General features: G+C 34.7%; 4 protein-coding genes across 5 annotated transcripts; 3 read left to right on the top strand and 1 right to left on the bottom strand.

Annotated features, from left to right (window-relative positions):
- Positions 1 to 152: 152 nt before the first annotated feature.
- LOC106166045 (asparagine synthetase domain-containing protein 1) lies at positions 153 to 6895 on the top strand. The gene is made up of 13 exons (XM_013544448.2): positions 153 to 266; positions 466 to 675; positions 889 to 1011; positions 1480 to 1605; positions 1871 to 2934; positions 3104 to 3196; positions 3574 to 3676; positions 3821 to 3855; positions 4072 to 4216; positions 4478 to 4545; positions 4748 to 4831; positions 6314 to 6404; positions 6568 to 6895. The coding sequence occupies exons 1-13, from the start codon at positions 213 to 215 to the stop codon at positions 6745 to 6747; spliced, it is 2376 nt and encodes a 791-aa protein (XP_013399902.2). The 5' UTR covers positions 153 to 212; the 3' UTR covers positions 6748 to 6895.
- A 145-nt stretch (positions 6896 to 7040) lies between these two features.
- Positions 7041 to 13751, bottom strand: LOC106166046 (serine/threonine-protein kinase STK11). Its single transcript, XM_013544451.2, has 9 exons — positions 13370 to 13751; positions 12611 to 12694; positions 12198 to 12287; positions 11820 to 11952; positions 11373 to 11509; positions 10984 to 11111; positions 10673 to 10730; positions 10093 to 10280; positions 7041 to 9775 (listed from the first exon to the last, which is right to left on the bottom strand). Exons 1-9 carry the CDS (start codon positions 13690 to 13692, stop codon positions 9660 to 9662), a joined length of 1257 nt encoding a protein of 418 aa, XP_013399905.1. The 5' UTR covers positions 13693 to 13751; the 3' UTR covers positions 7041 to 9659.
- Positions 13752 to 13819: 68 nt separating this feature from the next.
- Positions 13820 to 16736, top strand: LOC106166019 (uncharacterized). 2 transcript variants are annotated; one of them, XM_087010069.1, is made up of 4 exons: positions 13820 to 14001; positions 14341 to 14488; positions 14673 to 14864; positions 15172 to 16736. In XM_087010069.1, exons 2-4 carry the CDS (start codon positions 14344 to 14346, stop codon positions 16179 to 16181), a joined length of 1347 nt encoding a protein of 448 aa, XP_086866195.1. In that variant the 5' UTR covers positions 13820 to 14001; positions 14341 to 14343; the 3' UTR covers positions 16182 to 16736. The 2 variants fall into 2 exon arrangements, with proteins under 2 accessions (XP_086866195.1, XP_013399871.2); XM_013544417.2 differs by lacking the exon at positions 13820 to 14001 and having other exon boundaries at positions 14146 to 14488.
- A 2355-nt stretch (positions 16737 to 19091) lies between these two features.
- Positions 19092 to 22738, top strand: LOC106166047 (uncharacterized). Its single transcript, XM_087010074.1, has 4 exons — positions 19092 to 19259; positions 19605 to 19752; positions 19955 to 20146; positions 21219 to 22738. Exons 2-4 carry the CDS (start codon positions 19608 to 19610, stop codon positions 22226 to 22228), a joined length of 1347 nt encoding a protein of 448 aa, XP_086866200.1. The 5' UTR covers positions 19092 to 19259; positions 19605 to 19607; the 3' UTR covers positions 22229 to 22738.
- The last annotated feature ends 22 nt before the right edge of the window (positions 22739 to 22760 follow it).

The raw sequence follows: 22760 nt of genomic DNA, 5'->3' as shown, positions 1-22760 counted from the left end.
ACGTGAACTTTACTCTTTTTTTACTCTCAAAACCCGAAGTGAACATTAGAAAAACTGTAGTTAATATAATATATAAAATAAAATAAATTATTTTATGAGTTTTCATTTGTACTTTTGTAGTGTTTCAATGACCATCAATGGCCAGAGGGGAATAAAGCAATTAAAAAAGATTAAGACTATGGCACTTCCTGTCTTAGACTTCCGATATCAACATGTGCGGCATCTGTGCTTTCCTTTGGGTGGGCAATAGAAGAAATCAAACACAGGTAAGTCTGTTTTTACATTAGTGATTTACTCATGGTTTAGTTAATTCTCTTAAGTGAAGTTCTGGCGTAGACCTTGTGTCATATCCTCTTCTCTAATTGTTTTATTTTGAGCTCTAAAAGTGTAGTGGCCGATTTTAACACTACCAGTATGACTGACACTGGATTGAAACAATTTGTCGTATTCTGATTTATGTTACAGGCTTCAGATTATGTTCAGAAGAGTAGATTGCATCACAGAGGCCCAGACAGTGTTGAGAGCCATGAGGTAGAACTCACAGGAAATATTCGATTGTCCCTGCATGGCTGTGTCCTCCACCTGCGTGGCCAATTGACTCCTCAACCAGTGCAAGATAACAGTGCAGATGGTAACCTACTACTGTGGAATGGAGAGGTATTCGGAGGGTTGGAGGTGCGTTTATGTTCAGTGGGTTTATGTTCAGTATGAAGTCATTTTCCCAGTAGTTGCTGTACACATACTCAAATACTAGGGATGCCGCTTGATAACAATTATTTGAACCACCAGCTTTGAAATACTGATTCTGATTGTTTAATTTTTTTGGGCTTCACATATGTTTGCACAATTATGATAGTTTTTTTTCAAATATCATATTGATCTTATCAGCTTCAAGAGGAGGAGAATGACAGTCAAGTTGTCTTGCAGCATCTGGGCCAGTGCACCTCTGATGAAGAAATACTGCAGGTGTTCAGCCAGATCAAAGGACCATGGGCTTTTATATACTTTCAGGTAATCAAAATTTTAGGTGTGTGTGTGTATATATATATATATATATATATATATATATATATATATATATATATATATATATATAAAGACACTGAATATTGAGTTGTTTATTTTTTTCAACTTTCAAATAAGATCTTTCTCTTTACCTTCTTCTATACTCTTGAGAAGCAGTAAGGGCTGCATTTTTGTTAAAGATTAATTGATTAATTAATTAATTGGCAAATATGAAGTAATTTATATTTTATTTGTAAAATAGGCTTTTAAGAGCCACGCTGAAAAATGATTATTATGCTTAAAATGCATAGATGTTGGTTTTTGGAAACTACGATAGTTAGCAACTTCCCAATATTTATTGTGAGGTTTAAATATTGTTTATAGAATATAACTTGTAATAGTATATTTCTTTTAATTTCAACAATATTATTTATATTTACAATAAAATTCATATTATTTTTAATATTTTTATAGAAACAACTAAATACACTGTGGTTTGGAAGAGACTGCTTTGGCAGAAGAAGTTTACTGTGGCATCTGCCAGACCCTGATGACTTCCATGACTGTTTTGGTCTGGCATCTGTGCAAATTAAACCACTGGTACATATTTAAATATACTTATTTTGAATGACATCTACTTTGAATGTCTTGTAATTGTGGTCAGTTTAAAGATGTACAGTATGAGATGAGATGGCTGTTTTTTTTTTAAGCAACAAGTTATATATCAACAGAGCCTTTGCTTTGAAGGTTATTTCTTATTAGTTTCAATGCAGCAAAAAAAAATTGTAATTGATTTCTTTGTGCATTGGTTTTTCACTAAATTCCAGTTCTGTGTAATTGGACAATTACGACGTTTGTTTTATAGAATTGGGAGGAGGTGCCAGCTAATGGAATATATAAGATGATACTCCCTGATGGAGATGAATCTAGATCATCAGATACCTCATGGATGGTAAATATAATTTGGTTTCCATGGATAACAGGCCCCGTAGAAGTAAATAACAGCACTTTTCCCATGGACCCAGAAGAGCCATTTAATGGAAGTACAAATTCTATAAAAGATGGACAAGTGAATCCAAGTAAAAACATTCACTTTGTTAAAAAAGGAGGTCTCTGTATACAGAGTACAATAGGTTCATTTAACAGAGAGCTACCCGCAGTGGAAGATTCATTAGCATTCTTTGGACTTGGAGTTGACAAGTCAAAAGAAAAAGACCGAGATGAAGCCTCCTCAGTATCTGCTACAGCATCTCAAAGGTCGAAAAATGTTTCAGTTGAAATGACTTATGCATCTCTTGGTGGAGACAAGCAGTTGGATCCTTGTAAAGAAAAAAGCACTGAAAGTTGGAGTAACAATCAGAAAAAGAACACACCACAAGAGAATATTCTCAGCCTGGCTGACTCAGATATGAAACTACTTGCAGATAAATTTACAGAAGTGTTGAGCGAGGCAGTGAAACGCAGGGTGCAAAATCAGCCAACATTGTGTCATTTTTGTCTTAGAAGTCACCAAAAAATCAAGAAAAATAAAGCAAGTAAACAGCATTGTAGCACTAGTGAAACTTTTCTGCTTGGTAATTATGTAGGAACACCTAAGGACCCCGAGGATTTAACATCCAAAGTTACCCAGTTACAGGTTGAAGATGATGGGCTTGTCACTACCCATTTTCAGGGGGAAACAAATACCAATACAAACTTGGCATCAAGTGATTTCCAGACTGCCTCTCCCCTGGAGGATATCCCAGTTGAAAAAAAAGAAATGACCAGCAGTAATTCATCTGGAAGTGATATAAATGTGTATTCAGATGGACATTTCACCACTGACCCTGGGTCAGGAGTGGACAGTGAGACTAGGTGTCAGCATGCCCGTATAGCTGTGCTGTTCTCTGGGGGGATTGATTCTATAGTGATTGCTGCACTGGCAGATAGGTGTGTACACAGACAAAAAATCCAATTTATGTATTATATACAACCATCTGTAATTTGGACATTCATTGAGATATATGTGCTGTAATGAAATATTTTGTTCAATCACGAAGACATTAGATGTATTCTTGATGATGAGTGGTCATATTCTTTTTACATTACTTTGCAATAGGCATGTTCCAGATGGGGAACCTATTGATTTGCTGAATGTAGCATTTGAGCAACAACAGAATACAAATGCCAAGAAAAAAGAACCCAAGAATCTGTAAGAAATCTACACGTACTTCATTATCATATGTTTTGAGTTATGAAAAGAAGTAATCAGTGGGAATGATAGCAATGCTCATTTTGTATTATATTTCACATTTTACTGGTCCAAATAAAACCTACTTTTGCTGTCAAAGTATGAATTAGCTCTAAAGTTAACTTAAATCCAATCCCTATACACGTTTTCTTCTAATCTAGCACGAACTGCACGTAAGTGAATAAAAGTTTCATCATGCTTTCTCTTACATTTTGCAAAGTGTAATAAATTTCAAATATAATTAGTTTACAGTAAGGGTCAGATCGAAAAAAATAAAATGCCAGTTTTCTATGGCATGTGTTTACTCCTTTGAATAACTATGTAATTGTCCTTTTCAGCCAACCTAAACAACCAAAAGATTCCTTTGAAGTGCCAGACAGAATAACAGGTAAAGAAGGACTGAAGGAGCTCAACCCTCATAGACCCTGGAATTTTATAGAGGTGAGATCATGCATTTTCTTTCTTTTTTTTGTGATTTTGTTGACAAACAAGACTTGTAGATCATTTGTTTTTTAATAAATGCAAGAGCACTTCTCTGATTTCTTTCTTAATTTGCTTTTAAATTAAATTTTGTTAATTTTCTAGGTAAATGTCACGTTAGAAGAATTACAAAGAGCAAGGTAAGCGTGTGAAGTATTTCACACTAAAATAAACATTTTGACTTGTTTACTGCTATTTGACACTATTTTTTACTTGAAGCTATAGTTTAGAAATAAAAGTACATACAAACACATTGCTGTAGGCAAATTTTCATAAAACATGTTTTCATGGGAAAACAGGATTTTTTCTCAACCATGTTACTTGAAATTTTATATTTCAATATTGAATTTTTTCAGGAATGAACATGTAAGTGAACTGGTTTACCCCTCTCAGACTGTCCTAGATGACAGTATAGGGTGTGCCATATGGTTTGCTGCTAGAGGGAGAGGGATTCTCAGAATAACAGACACAGAAATGGTGAACTACACTTCCACTGCCAGGGTGAGAGTTACTGTTAAAACTAAAATTAGATTAGATATCAATTTCAATTTTACTGGCAGCTTGTCTGTTTTGTATATGTTTCTGTGCTCCTTTATAAGGTAATAAAATGGTTGTGTGATCCCTGATGAAGCAATACTGAAGTATCTCCTTTATGGGTATACCCACGTTTTTTGCACCAAATGGATCATACAGCAATTTTTTCTCTGTACTATTTTTGTAATATAATCCATTGAAATGAGTGTGTTCATTCATTTAATTCAGGTAGTGCTTGTTGGAATGGGTGCTGATGAGCAACTTGCAGGATACTCTAGACACAGAGTCAAGTTTAAGTGAGTTATTTTTTATTTAGTATTATTGTTATTATTATCTTATTTATTATTTTTTTGTATCAGAATTTTGATATATCTTTTCTGTGGCATGCATGTTCACCCTAATTATCTACACCCTGATTATAATCTAATGTTAAATTATGTATGGTTTTGCTTCAGTAAGTCTTGTTAAAGATAATTGTATGGAAAATATTTCTTTCAGCATCAATGGCTGGCAAGGATTGGTTGATGAAATTGATATGGAAATAAAGAGAATTTCATCAAGGAACCTTGGCCGTGATGACAGGTATGCTGTTAGTGACTCCAATTTATTTCTAGATTTCAAAGTAACTTATACTGTCTCCTTTTTTATGTACAGACACAGATGTGTCTGTACATATTGCCATCACCTGCGTCTGTCGTCGCCGTCCCTGTCGCCGTCCCTGTCGCCGTCGATGTCGCCGTCGCCATCGCCGTCGCCGTGCACTTTCATCGTTAACACGATAAGTGGAAGACAGTTTTACTTTTTGGCTGTATATTTACAGAGCTTTTGAATATTCATAAAACGCAGGTCAAGTTCGAAAATCAGCATGTTTAGGCCATTATTGTAGAAGTTATGCTGTTTTTTCACTTTTCAGCATATATGCAACACTGTTAACACATTTTAAGGAAAACCGATAGGCCTGTTGTCATGAAACTCACAGGAGTAATCAATCTCACTAAAATGCAGGTCAAGTTCGAAAATCAGCATTATCGGGCCATTATTTTAGAAGTTATGCTGTTTTTTTCACATTTCCTCAGATTCAATTCTTAGGCATGTTAATAGTCTCATTATTTAACTAATAAAATACGTAAAGGTGTTTGTTTCACATTTCCTGCATCTTCACAACATTGTTAGTTGATTATGTAAAAATGATGGTAAACTTGTTATCGTGTTTTGTGTAATAAAGTGTCAAAATTGGAAATAAACTCATATTATTGCAGTTTGTCAGATTCAATCATCCACTATGTTCAGAATCTCAGAATAGACGAAATTGGACATTTAACACTGTTGTATTGATATTTTCCCCATCTCATCAATTTTCTTAGTTGATCATATAAAAATGGCAGTAAACTGTTAATTTTGTTTTATGTTAAAAAAGTGTTAAAAATGGAAAAAACCCATTTCAGAACAGTGCTGTCTTGTTTACTTTTTGGCATTTTCAAGATGTGACTTTGAAGTTCCATGGTCCTGAAGACCTTTGCTAGTCACATTTTCTGAATATCCATGATACTAATATTTTATTATTAAAAATTGATGGTCATTATGCTGTTAAACATTATGTAATGTTGCATCAAAATTGACAAAAATGTACTGCTACTACAAACATGAAAAGAAAACTGTGTTACTTATTATTATTATTTTTAACTTACAAGTATTATTTGTAGGATTGGCATGCAGTTCAAATTAGAAAGCCAGCTCAATTGGGTTATCATTTATTATTGAATTTATGCAATTTTGTGTAAAATTTTCATTTTTCTTATTCTGGCACTTTCAAAGTGTGAACTCTCATGGGCCTGAAGCCTTATGCTTGTTTCACATTTTACTTACATTGGTATTACCTGTTGAGCATAACTAAAATTTGATGTTGAATTTGCAGGTAAGCATAATGTACTTTTGTATCAGAATTGACAGTAGCCTATTTTTGTGCATTGTTGTTTTCTGCTTTTTGTCTGTACATTTGACAGCTTTGCTGCCTTGTTCTCATATGCATTTGAGAAGTCTGAAACAATTATTTTATATTTTCAGAATCATTACAGACCATGCTCGAGAATCTAGACTTCCTTTCTTAGATGAAGATGTAGTTTTTTTCCTGAATGGTTTGCCAGTGTGGAAAAAGGTAAACTGATACGTGAGAGTCATACTTTTAAAATATTTTAATTTCACAGTTATTGTTTTTAACAGTAATTTTCTTAGCATTTTCTATGAAGTGTTAATCACCATCTGTATGTATGACAAATGAGATTTTTTTAAATGATAAGAAGTGTTATCTCACATTTCAGTGTCTTCTTTCTCTTCCTCGAGGAGTCGGAGAAAAATTTTTGCTCAGAGTTGTGGCAGCTAAACTTGGCTTAACTAATGCTGCATCACTGCCAAAGAGAGCCATACAATTTGGATCACGCATTGCAAAACTGGAAAGCAGAAATGAGAAAGCATCAGACACGTGTGAGAGATTGTCATAAGCACCTGTATAGTCTGTTTCACATTCTTCAGTGACAACCCAGTGTATTTTATTGTGCTATTTTAAAAGATTATGGCATGTTAACCTTATTTATTAAAATAAATAAAATATATTTTAGTGAAAATAAATCAGTATATCAGTGGCAAACAGTTAAATGTTCTACAAGTTTTTAAAAGTTAAAACAATAAAAAAATTCGAAAATTTTAAGTGTTCTAAAATTAGTTTTAGGTTCATTTTATGTTGTTGTTTGCTTCAACAAAACAGAAATGAAAATTACAGGAATGACACAAACAGTTGATGTCTAAAATAGTAATTATTTCATTCAACATTATAGTCTGAAACACACAACATTCAGTACTGACAATTCCAAAATTACAAATATTCAAATCTAATCATTAACCACAAACATGTTAGACTACAAATGGTAAATACAAATCTACTTATTTTCTAAGATTTTTAGAATGTAAAGCATTTTACAATGTATAATTAAACCAATACTTATATTTGGTATGATTGACTTATAATACCTTAAATCTTTGCTTCAACTGGAACCAAATAGTGTTTCAGAACAAGTAAAAGTGTACTTTTTCATTCAAATACCCCTTCAAGGGATTCAATCATTCATCATACAAATGCACTTACTGAATCTTAATTCATAACATTCTCTTCTATTTGAAAGCATTTATAAAGTAGGCAAAAAAAGTTTAATTAGGTTGTACAATATAAAATGTCATGAAAAACATTAACTTTTCTTCAATTATCTGTATGTTACAATTAGACCTAACAATGGTACATAACTGAACATTTGTTTTATGTGTTCTTTTTTTCAAAACAGTGATTATGAAGCTATGACATTTCTATACAACACTAGTATTGAATCTTCATTTGTATGACATCAGTTTCCATTTTTGAAACCCTGTCTCCTGGAGAAAGTACATCTTGTGTCACACAAAACAGCATGGCATGTTTTAGTCTGATGATTACTGGCATATCAACTGTCATTTTCATTGCAGTATAAAAAATCTTTACATTACTGACTGTAGAAAGAAGTATAATTGTATTGGAACATGTTAACAATGGCCACATGGAACAAGAAGTAAACTAACTGGTGCCAGCTGACTCAGTCAGTCACCAAGTGTTTTTATAATCAATATACACGCTTATGTACAAAACAATAATCATGAATGTCCAAATAGGACGTAAGTCTCTATTGCTGGATAATTTCATGCCTGTTTTCCATCAGGGCAAACTACTTTTCTGTAATGCACACTTTGCAATGTCATCAACCAGTTTTCGCAATGCACCGCTTTGCACATTCCACTCAAAAGTCCATTGCTTTCTTTTTATCTTGATGACAAAATCATTGTAAAAAAGTAATGAACTTATTCAATGTGACAAATAAGCAATTTTATACCATGAAGTGAAGAAAAAAAAGTGAGAAGCTAAGGTTTGAAGTGAAACACTGGTTACCAACCAATGTTGAAACTTTAAAATAATAAACTGAATGAGCAATTAGAATAGTTTGCACTTCATTTCTTTACAATTCATTAACTGATATAACAAACATCTATACATTACTAACAAGCAAGTTACATACATATATATTATTTAGCCTCATGCTATGGTGTTTTCCTTTATTGCACATTCTCTGTGCCTTTGATATGTTCAAATCAATTTTCATTCAAATGACTAGATATATGCAAAATAAGTTCAAACTACAAGAAACTTCATTTCCCAAAGAAGGTCAAAAGAATGAATAAGGTGCTTTTGAGTTTGAAGTGGTGACACAAGAGTGAATTAACACAAATTCTTAATAGTGAAGAAACCATAACAGGATCTCTGCAAACACAACCCAGAGTTGACCTCAACTGCTTCCCACTGTCTTTGTTATGCTTTGCACTTGGTAAAACAAATAACTGATACAATTTAAGGCATTTCTGCATGTAAAGGTTTCACCCTTAGCAAATAAGGCAAATGGTTCAGCTCCTCTACTCAGTCCAGTCATGATTAATGTGATTAATCTCACATGATGAATGAACCTTTAGCAAAACCGTTTATATGCAGCACAGCAATCCAATTAAATTGGAGGACAGAAGGGCAAAAATAAAACGACAAAAGCCTGCTCCCTGTGTTTTTAAAGAAACACATGTAAAAGGAAAGTTATAATTAATGACCTGACAGTCAAAGGAACTGTGTAAGGAGCTTGGTAAACAATTAGCTGCCAAGAATTCTACGACTGGTTGATCACAACCATGGCACATAATGTATTATCAGTGAGCAGATATGAAACAAAATATATCCATGAAAATAAAAGACAGAGTACATAGCTCCACAGTAGCACCAGTTTGCCAAGGAGGTATCCTACAACCAAACATTCAAGGAGAAAAAAATATGTTAAAGAAATATAGTCTATTGTATGGATAAATGAAACCTTGATTCTTTTGTAATCAATAATACGGTACAGTCTGACAAATTTATATCCAGTAGATCAGCCATTAGTTCCAATTTCATGAATCCTACTAAAAAAACAAGGCAATGTGCATCTGACATTCAAAAAACCAGATATCCTTCTTAACTTAACATGCAGTGTGCATTTTTGGACAGTGTGACATCTCATTATATCAATGAGTACATTATTCACTTAATGCCCTTTTTTAAACTTCCACTAGGATATGCTTGGAGAACTTTATTGACCAATTTCATGTCCCCTCAATCTTTATCTCAACTAAATGTCATTGGATTCCTTTAAGTTACATGCACATTCTATGCTGATAACAACACACAGATGGCATATTTTTTCCTCAAGAATAAGGAGGCAGTGAGTACAGCAGCAATTTTAACAACAAATATATAACATCAACAAAACACTTCCAGTGGTGAGAACTGGGCAGAGGACAACAAGTGGGGATATCGTCACTGCTGCTTGCATGAACCAAATGTAAATTTCCTAACTGGGATCTTTTTTCTCTTGGATTTCTTGTCTTTTAACTTTGGCGATGGAGTCCCTGGCTGCTGTGCTGCACCTTGACCTGGACAAAAAAGAAAAGAGATAAAAGAGTAATAAAAAAAAAAAGAAATGCCTCTTAAAATATATGTAACTACTCAGATTTAATATAGTCTAATGAAACAGTTTTTTCATTAAAAAGGAATCCTTCAACTCAGATACGACACTGGAGTAATAATTTCATTTAATTCCACCTGCCAACTTAATTATAATTCACTAATGTAAGAGGCTGTGTATTTATCACAATTATTGTTAAACTCCTAGTTTTCTAATATTCTTTAGGGCTATTCTATTTATTAGTGAGAGAAGTTGGGGAGCTTTGAAATAATAAGAAAGTCCTACCTGACGGTCCAGGCTGTTCAACGAAAAACTCTCCATCCTCGTACTCCTCCTCCTCATCATATTCCTCTCCACAGTGGAAAGCCTCGAGGTAAGGTATCACAGTCATACAGCGTAGCGGGTCGTCTGAGTCGGGTAGAGGGGGCGGCATCACATATTCTGTTGTGCGTGATATTTTCTTCCTATACCAACTGAAGCAATTAAGCATAATGATGTACAGATTATGTAAAGGTTATGCAAGCCTGGGGTAAAAACATTTAGCCTACTGGTCTTATAAGACACCATAGTCTATAATATTCACTTGCCATAAGAACTAACAGAAAAAAGTGTTTGAACATATTAATAAAATTTACGGGCACACCTTCAATTTTTACCTTATCCATTTACTTAGATGTCATATTTGACATACCAAGTAAGATTAATATTTTAAATACAAATAAAAAGATGGTTACTAATTAATTGTCCTCAAACAATCAAGTAAAGACTGGTCTAGCAAGTGCCATCAACACAATACTATTATTCAATTATAAAAGAGGCAAAATTGATGCAAAGTGAAGGACAATTTCCAAAATAATTTACTCACTTATGGTGTTTAATCTGTTGTATCTTTAGCCTTTTAACGGGGTCGTAAGTCAGCATTCCTAGGCAAAACAAAATTAAATATCACTGTAGAAAGTTATAATACAATCTCAGAATCGTGTGTATTGTCTTTTATTCTATACGAAATTTCTAAAACAAATTTATGGTATTTTCTTTTGAAAAATATAGGTTAAATGCTGACTCAAGCATACGGCATGATCTACAGATCAGCATTTATTTAAGAATAAAACAAGTTTCATCCCTTTGAATATATTATTATCATTGCGATTTAAGCTGGATAAACAGACAACTCACCCCTAATCAAATCTTCCACACTTGGATCTCCAGTGTCAGGAATGGTAAAAACTCCTTTTCCAATTGTTTCAAAAAGTCTATAAACATTATCTCCTTCAAAGGGATACTTTCCTGTGATAATATTATACCTGAATTTGCAAACAAAATTGTAACAATTATATTTTGATACTTCAAACTGATATTATAAAAGCATTCATGATTTAGACAAGACAATAGTTACTGTAGTAGTTATAAAGAAGTAATATAAGCAGACAAGGGTAATTCTACCCACTATTCCATTTCAAATTTTGAGAAAAGAACATCAGACACAAAACATTGGTAACAGTAAGTAACATATTTTTACAGTTTGTCGTGATATAACAGGAATATGTAAGTGATAAGAAACTTACAAAGTAACCCCTGATGACCAGACATCAACTTTGAATCCATGAAAACTATCTAACCCGTTTGCAATCTCCGGTGGTTGAAAAGCAGGGGACCCTTGACTAGTTTTACAAATATCATCTTCTTGAAAATAATCCAAGGCCTAAAAAACACGAAAAAGTTGGGCAATGTGGTATTTTTCAGATTTGACTTCTTTTTTCAGAATGTCATGTGCCATTTTAACTATTGCACTGCAAAAAAAAAAAAAAAAAAGATAATAAATAAATAAAATAAAAAATAATAATAAAAATATGAAATAATGATAATAATAACAATAATAAGTTATCAATAAAGCCATTAAATATTTTATGAGGAGACAAATACACAGAATTAACACTACAATCAACAACACAGCTAGCTTCCCTGATTACCAGATGAATGCCCCTACTATCCTCCTTCAATTAAACCCTTACCTCAGCAACACCCAAGTCTGTGATCTTTAGGGTGCCATCAGTGGTGACCAGCAGGTTCCCCGGTTTTATATCTTTATGTACAATGCCCTGACTGTGTAAGTACTCCAGTCCATCAATAAGCTGGGTAAAATACCTGGACACATCAATATATAAATACAGTTGATTTTTTTTTATTTATTAATTACTGAAGACCTTTCTTATATATTTTAAAACTATAAGAGAATTGATGTTTGAAATAAACAAAATATTTCAGAAAATATATTCATAATGTGAAAGCATTCTTAGCTGAATTTTTTATCTTTATATATTTAAGATACAGAAAGTTATTTTCTAATCTATTTCAAATACGATGCTTTTTAACTTTTCACACATTCTTACATATGAGCTTGCCATAAAGGAAACTTCTTCTCTGGGACACTTTCCAGCATCTCTTGTAGATTACCACTACAGTATTCCATTATCATATACGTGAAGAAAGTTAAGGCAAATAGGTTTATCAACAATGATATGCACCCTTGATATATTTATATTAAAATAAAACAAATAGTCCACATATTACAAACCTTAATGACTAAAACACATTTATCTTACATGATATCGAAAATCAAAATGGTATCTGACAAGTGTTATAAAAATCATGCAGTCTTTAAAAATGTAAGCTGGTGTAACTGCTGAATTTTTAAAGATTTTGTTTTCAATGCAATAAACGTAAATTATATCAGATAATGAAATTCATGGATTTAAGTTTTTCCTGTTCAATGCTTACTGTATGTTATATTGTTAAAGGATATATTTTCTGTTTTTCTTCATGGTAAAGTACTTCTATGAGCTGAATAACATTCTTGTTACTAAGTCTCTTCAGTAAAGATATTTCTCTGTAAAATGGAAAGCAATATGCAGGATTATTGGACATGATCATAATTCAATACATCTGATGTAATGCTGAGTCTGATATAGCAAAGAACACCATTCACATATCAGTGAGCCCAAAAGATTAATAAAAACTTTTGGTCATCACTGTTACTCAAAAGAAATATCTAGATAATTAGCAGTCATGCTCTTAAAACATATCCTTGGGTTTAAATAACATATACCAAAAAACTTTCTGCCTCTCTTTTCCAACTGCATCATAATATCTGTATTCAAAAATTTTAGCATTCAAATTCAAGTATTCTGTCTGATGTTTCTTAAAATTGCATTTAAATAAACAGAAGCACATTTGCTGGCAAAATTGGACTGACCATATTTGCATTCATTTGTATAAAGATGGTCACAACCTCTTGGATGAGATAGTCAACCACTGGGTCACTACATGGCTTGACCAGCCAACAACTGGTGACATGTAAAAAAGTTCTATTGCAAACAGATACAAGCATCGGCTCTGAATATACGTGCATACTGCAGATTTAAATTTCACCTACAGAATAATGACAAAGGAAAAAATCATTTGTCATCAAGCTGAGTGACAGTGTTACAAAGATTTTAACTTCCAAGTTCCAAGTGGAATAACAGATGGGTTTTCATTTAGAATAACAAGACTCATGCAATACCTCTTCACATTTTGCTCTCCATTGGGGATTTTTCGAAGTCTGCCTTTCTTCAATATCTTCACTGCGCGTCTACAAAGGTTTTCAGAGTCCAGCACCTCTTTCACTTTTCCGTAGCTACCTTCGCCCAACGTTTCCCCTTTTAAGTACTTTCCTACCATAGTTGCTTTCCTCCTTTGAGGCTGGTAAATAATCTGATCCGAGTCTAAACGGGTCCATAGCGTGCCCAGAGGTTCGTCGTCATTCAAAAAATCTTCGGGCAGTATGTCATCCATTATAGTTGGATGCTGGAAAGCATCCTCATCGAGATCTAGCATTCTATCCATTCTCGCTCCTCGCCATCTTGCTAACCACAAGGTCACGTGCGCAAGAGGAAAAACAAATTGTTTACAACAGTGATGTGACCAGTTGAACTCTGCACTTCCTGATTTATCATTTACTTACGACTTTTTTGAAACTGTTAACTTAAATTTGGAAGCATCGAACTGATATAGCTTGGTTTGGGATAAGATATTAATCGCTTTTAGTCCTATCTTGCACGCGAGCGACGTCGATGGTTATTATCTTCCCATAGTAGCACTGACCTCAAAGAAAAATATTGCTGAAATGTAAACAATTTAAAGATTTTTTTCAAGGTGAGGAATTGACAGTTATGCCACAGTGCGTAAATTTGCATACGTGGAGTGCCCACGCAATGCCTTAAAATGACACATGCAGACAATTCGACGAGTTTTTCCAGGTTACACATAATGACATTTTGGAGCGTTTGGTTTTTAAATTTTATGCAACAAAGTTCTGTAATGCACTTCCAAGCCACGTTGTACTAGCATAAGTAAAGTTATACAGCTTGTGTAGTAATAGTAGTAGGCTCGCTGTAGCCTAATGGATTGTTGTCTTTATTTCTAAAACACCAATGAATGGCTTATAATGAAAAGCCATTTGAAATAAGCCTACCAGGACAAAACTTTTTTCAGGTCATGGGGAATGTGCAAAGTTTGAAGTTGGATGAATTAGAGGGCAAAATAGATGTCCCAAGTTGGACATTAACGCCCTTTCCGTCATGTTGGCGTGGGATTCCAGGGAAAGTTGTGAAGATGTTTAAAGCATTACCTCCCAAACCAAGTGAGTTGACGCTGTGATTATCAGTCACAATGACCTTGTACTGGTACATGTTTGCATTAAACAGTATATCTAACTGATTGCATTTATCATATACATAAACTCACTTCTTCAATTTATGGAGTAGTTTTTACTGATTAACTGCGTGAATCTTTGAAATATTCTCACAAAGCACTTTTGCGTTCAGATTTGCAGAAGGCAGTTTCCAATGCTAGTGATGATGTAGTATTGTGGCCTGATGGTCAGTTTATTCCCTACAAGGATGATGAACTTGTCACCAACCACACTGCTTTCCTCCCAAGGCCAGGGCGTACACCTTTGCTTGCCAGTAACCTTGTAGAGGGATTGATTGCACATTGGAAGCTCAGTGAGAGGATAGGTATGTGTAGATGAAATGAAGATGTGTGATTCAGCATGTCACAGTTTTAAGATATGGCATTGATTGGGCATATGTTTATGTGATAAGAATGATATATTTAGCTAATATCTTAAGTATGATTAAGTAGATCATAGTTGTTAGGTACTGGACAACATTGGATGGGCATATGTGAATTTTTTTTTTTTTTTTCAGGCCCAATTAATTTTTTTTATCTAAGGCCAGTTAAATATAATTTAATTCATTCTTTAAATGTCAATGTCAGTATTTATTTATTCATTTATTTAGTTATAATGATTCATCATTTCAGGAGTTTCTGTGCTGAAACACAGCAAGTCCCGGGCAAACCCAAGAGTAGTACCAACACCCAATGGCAGAAGTATTCTTTTCCTAGGAGCAGGGAATTTGTCACTCATGGACATAAATACTCTTGTATTGAGGACAAAGAGTAGAAGTGGAACAGTCTCCAGTTTCGACTATTGCACAATGTCCCCAAATGGCCTGTTTATTGCCAGCATTGCTAGGAAATCTTCCATGTTTGAGCTTGGTGTGTCTTTACTCAGCTCTGATGACCTGATCATTTCCATAGATACCGCAATATGTCACCATATATGTAAGGGGTTTGTTGGGACCAGGAGATACACTGAAGAGGTAGAGTGTAAATGGTCCCCAGACAGTAGCTGTATTGCAGTTGCAGGTTCATTTGGGATGTTGTTTGTTGTGACACGGAAAGCTCTCAAACTCAAATTTTGCTTCCAAAAGGACTTGGAATTACCTGTATGTACCATAAACAATGCAAGATCTTTTGATTTTGATCCTCGTTACCGTCATTCCCGTCTGGCCGTAGCAACAACTGATAACTTTCTGTACACTATCAACATAAACAAGAAATCTGTGATAGCGGAAGTTGCTGTGGAGTCTAAGGATGTAAAAGGCACCATTCATTGTGTGAGTTACAACAAGGATGGCACCTTGCTGGCAGTTGCTACCTCTGAGGCAACTGTGCACATGTTTAACTGTGATAATGCTACACTGCTGTACAAACTGGAAGACCATGAGAATGCAGGGCCTCGGAGTGTGGGATTTTATATAGATCTGTATCCAACTATTGTCAGGATGAGCTTCAGTTGTGCTGGAAAGCACATGGCAACTTCATCAACAGATGGAATGATAAGACTGTGGCTGTTGCCGACCACACTGAATCTGCAACAGATGTGTAAAATAACTATTCTGCAAAATGTGCCCATAAACAAAGTGATGCAGTTACCAATACCCAAACAGCTGGCACTATACTTGCTCAACTGGCCCACAGCAGAGTAAAATATTTTGTCAGAGTTATTTCAAACCTAAGTTTTTGAAAATTTTTTCGTGTTCTGGATTTTTAGAACACCATAGTGCACATCCCATTTCCTGTGCATGCATAAATGTGTAATTTTTTTACACACAGGTTCTTGCTAGCATGTAAACTTATTTTAGAACAGCTGATTATCTCTTATTTGAGCATAAGAAAATGACATTCCATTTGTGTACCCTTTTAGTTACGACCATACAAAAGATATTTACTGGTTATATGACAGAACCTGTGGAAGCATATATCCATTCACTTCCTTCATATATCAAGTAAAAAATAGCTGGTGGATGAACCTGGCCCAGAGGTGCCAAAATAACACAATTACAGTCTTTTTCACGATGTAACTGCCCATCATTCTCTCATTATATCTCTTTTTCACTTCGGCTTTGGATTGAACAGAGCATTTCACAAAGTAGGTGAAGGTACATTTTTCAATTTTTAACAGTTGACTGTGGCGCGAGTCCTGTTGTGTACATGCTATTATAATCAAGGGGGAAATTATCAATAAAACAAATTTATGATAATCTGGATTTTTTTATTAGCATAATTTGATAAAATTTTGTTTTTAAATCATTTCAGTCCATAAACTTCTCTTTAAAGAGGTTTTTTCATCACAGCAATTCATAATGGACTTCATTTACATTATTTTAGGTCTTTTTTACATTAAGGTGATCAAACTGCCTATTAAAATATACAATTTTCATTATTTGGTGGACTTAATAAACATGACTAATAACTGGTCAAAATTCATGGCCAATAATCCAATAATGTACATGATATGTACAACTTGTATAAAATATTACCAATTCCACCCCATAACATTTTCTGCCAAAAATGGCCTTTTTATGTACAGACACAGATGTGTCTGTACATATTGCCATCACCTGCGTCTGTCGTCGCCGATGGCGATGGCGATGCCGATGCCGATGCCGGCGCCATGCACTTTCCTTGTAAACACGATAAGTGGAGGGCAGTTTTACTTTTTGGCTTTATATTTACAGAGCTGATGAATATTCATTAAACGCAGGTCAAGTTCGAAAATCAGCATGATCGGGCCATTATTGTAGAAGTTAAGCTGTTTTTTCACTTTTCAGCATATTTTTCACATTTCCTCAGATTCAATTCTTAGGCATTTAACAGTCTCATTATTAAACTAATAAGATACGTAAAAGTGTTTGTTTGACATTTCCTGCATCTTTACAACATTGTTAGTTGATTTTGTAAAAATAATGGTAAACTTGTTATCGTGTATTGTGTAATAAAGTTTCAAAAATGGAAATAAACTCATATCATTGCAGTTTGTCAGATTCAATCATTCACTATGTTCAGAATCTCAGAATGGAAGAAATTGGACATTTAACACTGCTCTGTTGATATTTTTCCCATCTCATCAATTTTCTTAGTTGATGATATAAAAATGGCAGTAAACTGTTAATTTTGTTTTATGTTAAAAATTGTTAAAAATGGAAAAAAAACATTTCAGAACAGTGCTGTCTTGTTTACATTTTGGCATTTTCAAGTTGTGACTTTGAAGTTCCATGGGCCTGAAGACCTTTGCTAGTCACATTTTCTGAATATCCATGATACTAATATTTTATTATTAAAAATTGATGGTCATCATGCTGTTAAACATTATGTAATATTGCATCAACATTTGAAAAAAACCTATTTTGGGCACTGCTCCCATGATGACCATTTAAGAAAAACCATGTCACTTACTGTTCTCAAACAGTACAGTAAATATGTACAGATGTGTCTGTACATATTGCCATCACCTGCGTCTGTCGTAGCCGTCATCGCCGTTGCTGGCACCTTGCACTTTCATTGTTAACACGATAAGTGGAAGGCAGTTTTACTTATGGGCTTTATATTTAAAGAGCTGATGAATATTCATAAAACGCAGGTCAAGTTCGAAAATCAGGATGATCAGGCCATTATTGTAGAAGTTATGCTTTTTTCTTTCACTTTTCAACATATATGCAACACTGTAAACACATTTCAAGGAAAACCGCTAGGCCTGTTGTCGTGAAACTCTCAGGAGTAATCAATCTTACTAAAACGGAGGTCAAGTTCGAAAATCGGCATGTAGCCTGAGTTGGAAAAGCAGTCTAATTGGCTTCTTTTTCTGGAAGTTATACATTTTCAAAGTGTGAACTTGAACTCTCATGGGCCTGAAGCCTTATGCTTGTTACACATTTTACTTTCATTGGTATTACCTGTTGAGCATAATTAAAATTTGATGTTGAATTTACAGTTTAACATAATGTACTTTTGCATCAGAATTGACAGTAGCCTATTTTGTGCATAGTTATTTCCTGCTTTTTGATCGGATAAGAAATAACTGCAGGGAAGTCTTATATAAATATAGCCCCATTACTTACCTCCCTATACTTTTTTAAAAACATCTAAATAAATTTTTTGATGACAAAGGATAACTGTGTACTTTGTAACAACACCATCTCAAACATTATAATGTACTCACATTGAAAAGAATAATTATGCATGCTATTTGATACTCCCTAAAAGTTGCCTAGCTCTCACCTGTGGGATGTAAAAGAGTTTGGTTTTGTCAGACTTGGTCATTGTACCACCAAAAAGTGGCCAAAGCTAAAAAAAGTCATTGTTTCAAGAAAAAGAATTTAATAAATCAAATCTGAAACTCAACAGCAAAATCAAAACTATTTTCATACAGTTATATAATTAAAATGAAGTAGACATCACAGTAAGTGCGACATACTAGGGCCAAAGCTACATGTACCAGCACCATCTAGCCAGCTTCAGTAGAGACCCAGGTTGGAATCAAAATCTTTAAAATACGACATAATCTCCTGGAAATGACACATTTACTTAAGACTATTTTAAAACTGTTTAACTCAATTTTGGAAGCATCGAACTTTGGAAGCATCGGTTAGCGATAAGATATTAACCGCTTTGAATAGTCCTATCTTGCACGCAAGCGACGTCGATGGTTATTATCTTCCCATAGTAGCACTGACCTCAAAGAAAAATATTGCTGAAATGTAAACAATTTAAAGATTTTTTTCAAGGTGAGGAATTGGCAGTTATGCCACAGTGCGTAAATTTGCATGCATGGCATACACACGCAAGACCTTAGAATGAAACATACAGACAATTCGGCGAGTTTTTTCCCGGTTACACATAATGACATTTTGGAGCGTCGACTTTGGTTTTTAATTTTTATGCAACCAAGTTGCACTTACAAGCCACGTTGTACTAGTATAAGTTAAGTTAATCAGCTTGTGTAATAATAGTATAGTTTCATACTCGCTGTAGCCTTAGTGCAGTGTTGCCTTTATTCCTAAAACACAAATGAATGGCTTATAATGAAAAGCCATTTGAAATAAGCCTAACAGGACAAAACTTTTTTTCAGGTCATGGGGAATGTGCAAAGTTTGAAGTTGGATGAATTAGAGGGCAAAATAGATGCCCCAAGTTGGACATTAAAGCCCTTTCCATTATGTTGGCGAGGGATTCCAGGGAAAGTTGTAAAGATGTTTAAAGCATTACCTCCCAAACCTAGTGAGTTGACGCTGTGATTATCAGTCACAATGACCTTATACATGTACATGTTATGCATGTAAGAGATGTTTACATTAAACATTATATCTAATTGATTGCATTTATCATATACATAAACTCACTTCTTCAATTTATGGAGCAGTTTTTACTGATTAACTGCGTGAATCTTTGAAATATTCTCACAAAGCACTTTTATGTTCAGATTTGCAGAAGGCAGTTTCCAATGCTGGTGATGATGTAATATTGTGGCCTGACGGTCAATTTATTCCCTACAAGGATGATGAACTTGTCACCAACCACACTGCTTTCCTCCCAAGGCCAGGGCGTACACCTTTGCTTGCCAGTAACCTTGTGGAGGGATTGATTGCACATTGGAAGCTCAGTGAGAGGATAGGTATGTGTAGATGAAATGAAGGGGACATGTGGATAAAATTTAATCCCAAAATATTACACGTCACTATAATCCCGTTACTGATAGATACATAAAGGAAAACGGAAAAAAAAGGGGGGGGGAGGCTGTGCGAGCAAGGGTAGCGAAAGCCAGGGGAAGATACACGAGCAAATTATTGGCTGCAGCCCCCTCCCCCCACTTCCAACGGGCCCTTGTAAACAACATAGGTTGTTTGGAAATGCAATTAATTCATAACTTTTACCTAATTTAAGTAATGTGTAGGTTGGGAGAATATGAATTCTGATCATAGTATCTTAAGACCTCGTAAGAAACTCAAACTGCTTTTGGATAGTTTGGATTGATGATTTAGAACAAAAAATGGACTGGTAAAATTAAGTCCAGGAAAAATACAGTTTGTCCGGGTGAAATTCATTTTCTAAGGGAATTTGCGCCTTTTTTAGAGCTTACCATACCTTTAAGGTAATAAATATCAGGTAGTAATTAAGTCAGATCACTAAGTGGGTCAGTACTCGCAGTCAGACTATCACTCGAAAGCCTCATACCTGTATCCCAAGTTGATATCGGCATTTTAGCCGATTACGATGTCAGATAGATGGATCTAGCAGTACCTGGATCTAAAGTTACATGGGTTTATGGGAATCTGTTGGTGGATCTATCGGAACGTAAATTAACGAGAAGTAAATCTATTGAGACATGTATGTATAGAGACGTACAGTATCTATTGGGATGAATATTTTATAAGGTCGTTTATCTATATGGCAGACCCCAAAATGAAGATGTGTGATTCAGCATGTCATGGTTTTAAGATATAGCATTGATTTGGAATATGCTTGTATGATAATAATGATTTATTCAGCTAATATCTAAAGTATATCATAGTTGTTAGGTATATCATAGTTGTTAGGTACTGTACAACATTGGATGGGCATATGTGATAATTTTTTTCATGGCCAATTTATTTATTTTTTATCTATTAAGGCCAATTATATATAATTTAATTGATTCTTTATGTCATTGTCAGCATTTATTTATTTATAATGATTCATCATTTTAGGAGTTTCTGTGTTGAAACACAGCAAGTCCCGGGCAAACCCAAGAGTAGTACCAACACCCAATGGCAGAAGTATTCTTTTCCTAGGAGCAGGGAATATGTCTCTCATGGACATAGAAACTCTTGCATTGAGGACAAAGAGTAGAAATGGGACGGTCTCCAGTTTCCACTATTGCACAATGTCCCCAAATGGCCTCCTTATTGCCAGCATTGCTAGGACATCTACCATGTTTGAGCTTGGTGTGTCTTTACTCAGCTCTGATGACCTGATCATTTCCATAGATACCGCAATATGTCACCATATATGTAAGGGGTTTGTTGGGACCAGGAGATACACTGAAGAGGTAGAGTGTAAATGGTCCCCAGACAGTAGCTGTATTGCAGTTGCAGGTTCATTTGGGTTGTTGTTTGTTGTGACACGGAAAGCTCTCAAACTCAAATTTTGCCTCCATGATGACTTAGAATTACCTGTGTGTACCATAAACAATGCAAGGTCTTTTGATTTTGATCCCCGTTACCGTCATTCCCACCTGGCCATAGCAACAACTGATAATTTTCTCTACACTATCAACATAAACAAGAAATCTGTGATAACAGAAGTTGCTGTGGACTCTAAGGATGTAACAGGCACCATTGATTGTGTGAGTTACAACAAGGATGGCACCTTGCTGGCAGTTGCTACCTCTGAGGCAACTGTGCACATGTTTAACTGTGATAATGCTACACTGCTGTACAAACTGGAAGACCGTGAGAATGCAGGGCCACGGAGTGTGGGTTTTTACATTGGCCTGTATCCAACTATTGTCAGGATGAGCTTCAGTTGTGCTGGAAAGCACATGGCAACTTCATCAACAGATGGAATGATAAGACTGTGGCTGTTGCCGACCACACTGAATCTGCAACATTTGTGTAAAATAGCTATTCTGCAAAATGTGCCCATAAACAAAGTGATGCAGCTACCAATACCCAAACAGCTGGCACTATACTTGCTGAACTGGCCAACAGCAGAGTAAAATATTTTGTCAGAGTTGTTTCAAAATTTAAGCTTTTGAAAATTTTTTCGTGTTCTGGATTTTCAGAACACCATAGTGCACATCCCATTTCCTGCGCATGCATAAATGTGTAATTTTTTTATACAAAGGTTTTCGCTAGCATGTAAACTTATTTTAAAACAGCTGATAATCTCTTATCTGAGCAAAAGAAAATGACATTCCATTTGTGTATCCTTTAAGTTAAGAACATTCAAAAGTAATTTTACTTGTTATATGACAGAACCTGTGGATACATTTCCATTCCCTTCCTTCCAATTTCAAGTAAAAAATGGCTGGTGGATGAACCTGGTCCAAAGGTGCCAAAATAAGCCAATAGTCTTTTTCATGATGTAACTGCCCATCATTCTCTTAATAGATCTCTTTTTCACTTCAGCATTTGAAGCAACAGTGCATTTGATCTTTCACATGCAGATTTTTACAGAAAGTAGGTGAAGGTACATTTTCTCAATTTTCAACAGTCAACTATGGCTATTATAATCAAGAAAGAAATTAT

Source organism: Lingula anatina, chromosome 1 (genome assembly GCF_051362555.1).
Source record: "Lingula anatina isolate TDL-2025a chromosome 1, LinAna3.0, whole genome shotgun sequence".
Lineage (NCBI taxonomy): Eukaryota > Metazoa > Brachiopoda > Lingulata > Lingulida > Lingulidae > Lingula > Lingula anatina.
The sequence above is the reverse complement of the archived record's forward strand: the minus strand, read 5'-3'. Positions and strand labels throughout refer to the sequence as shown.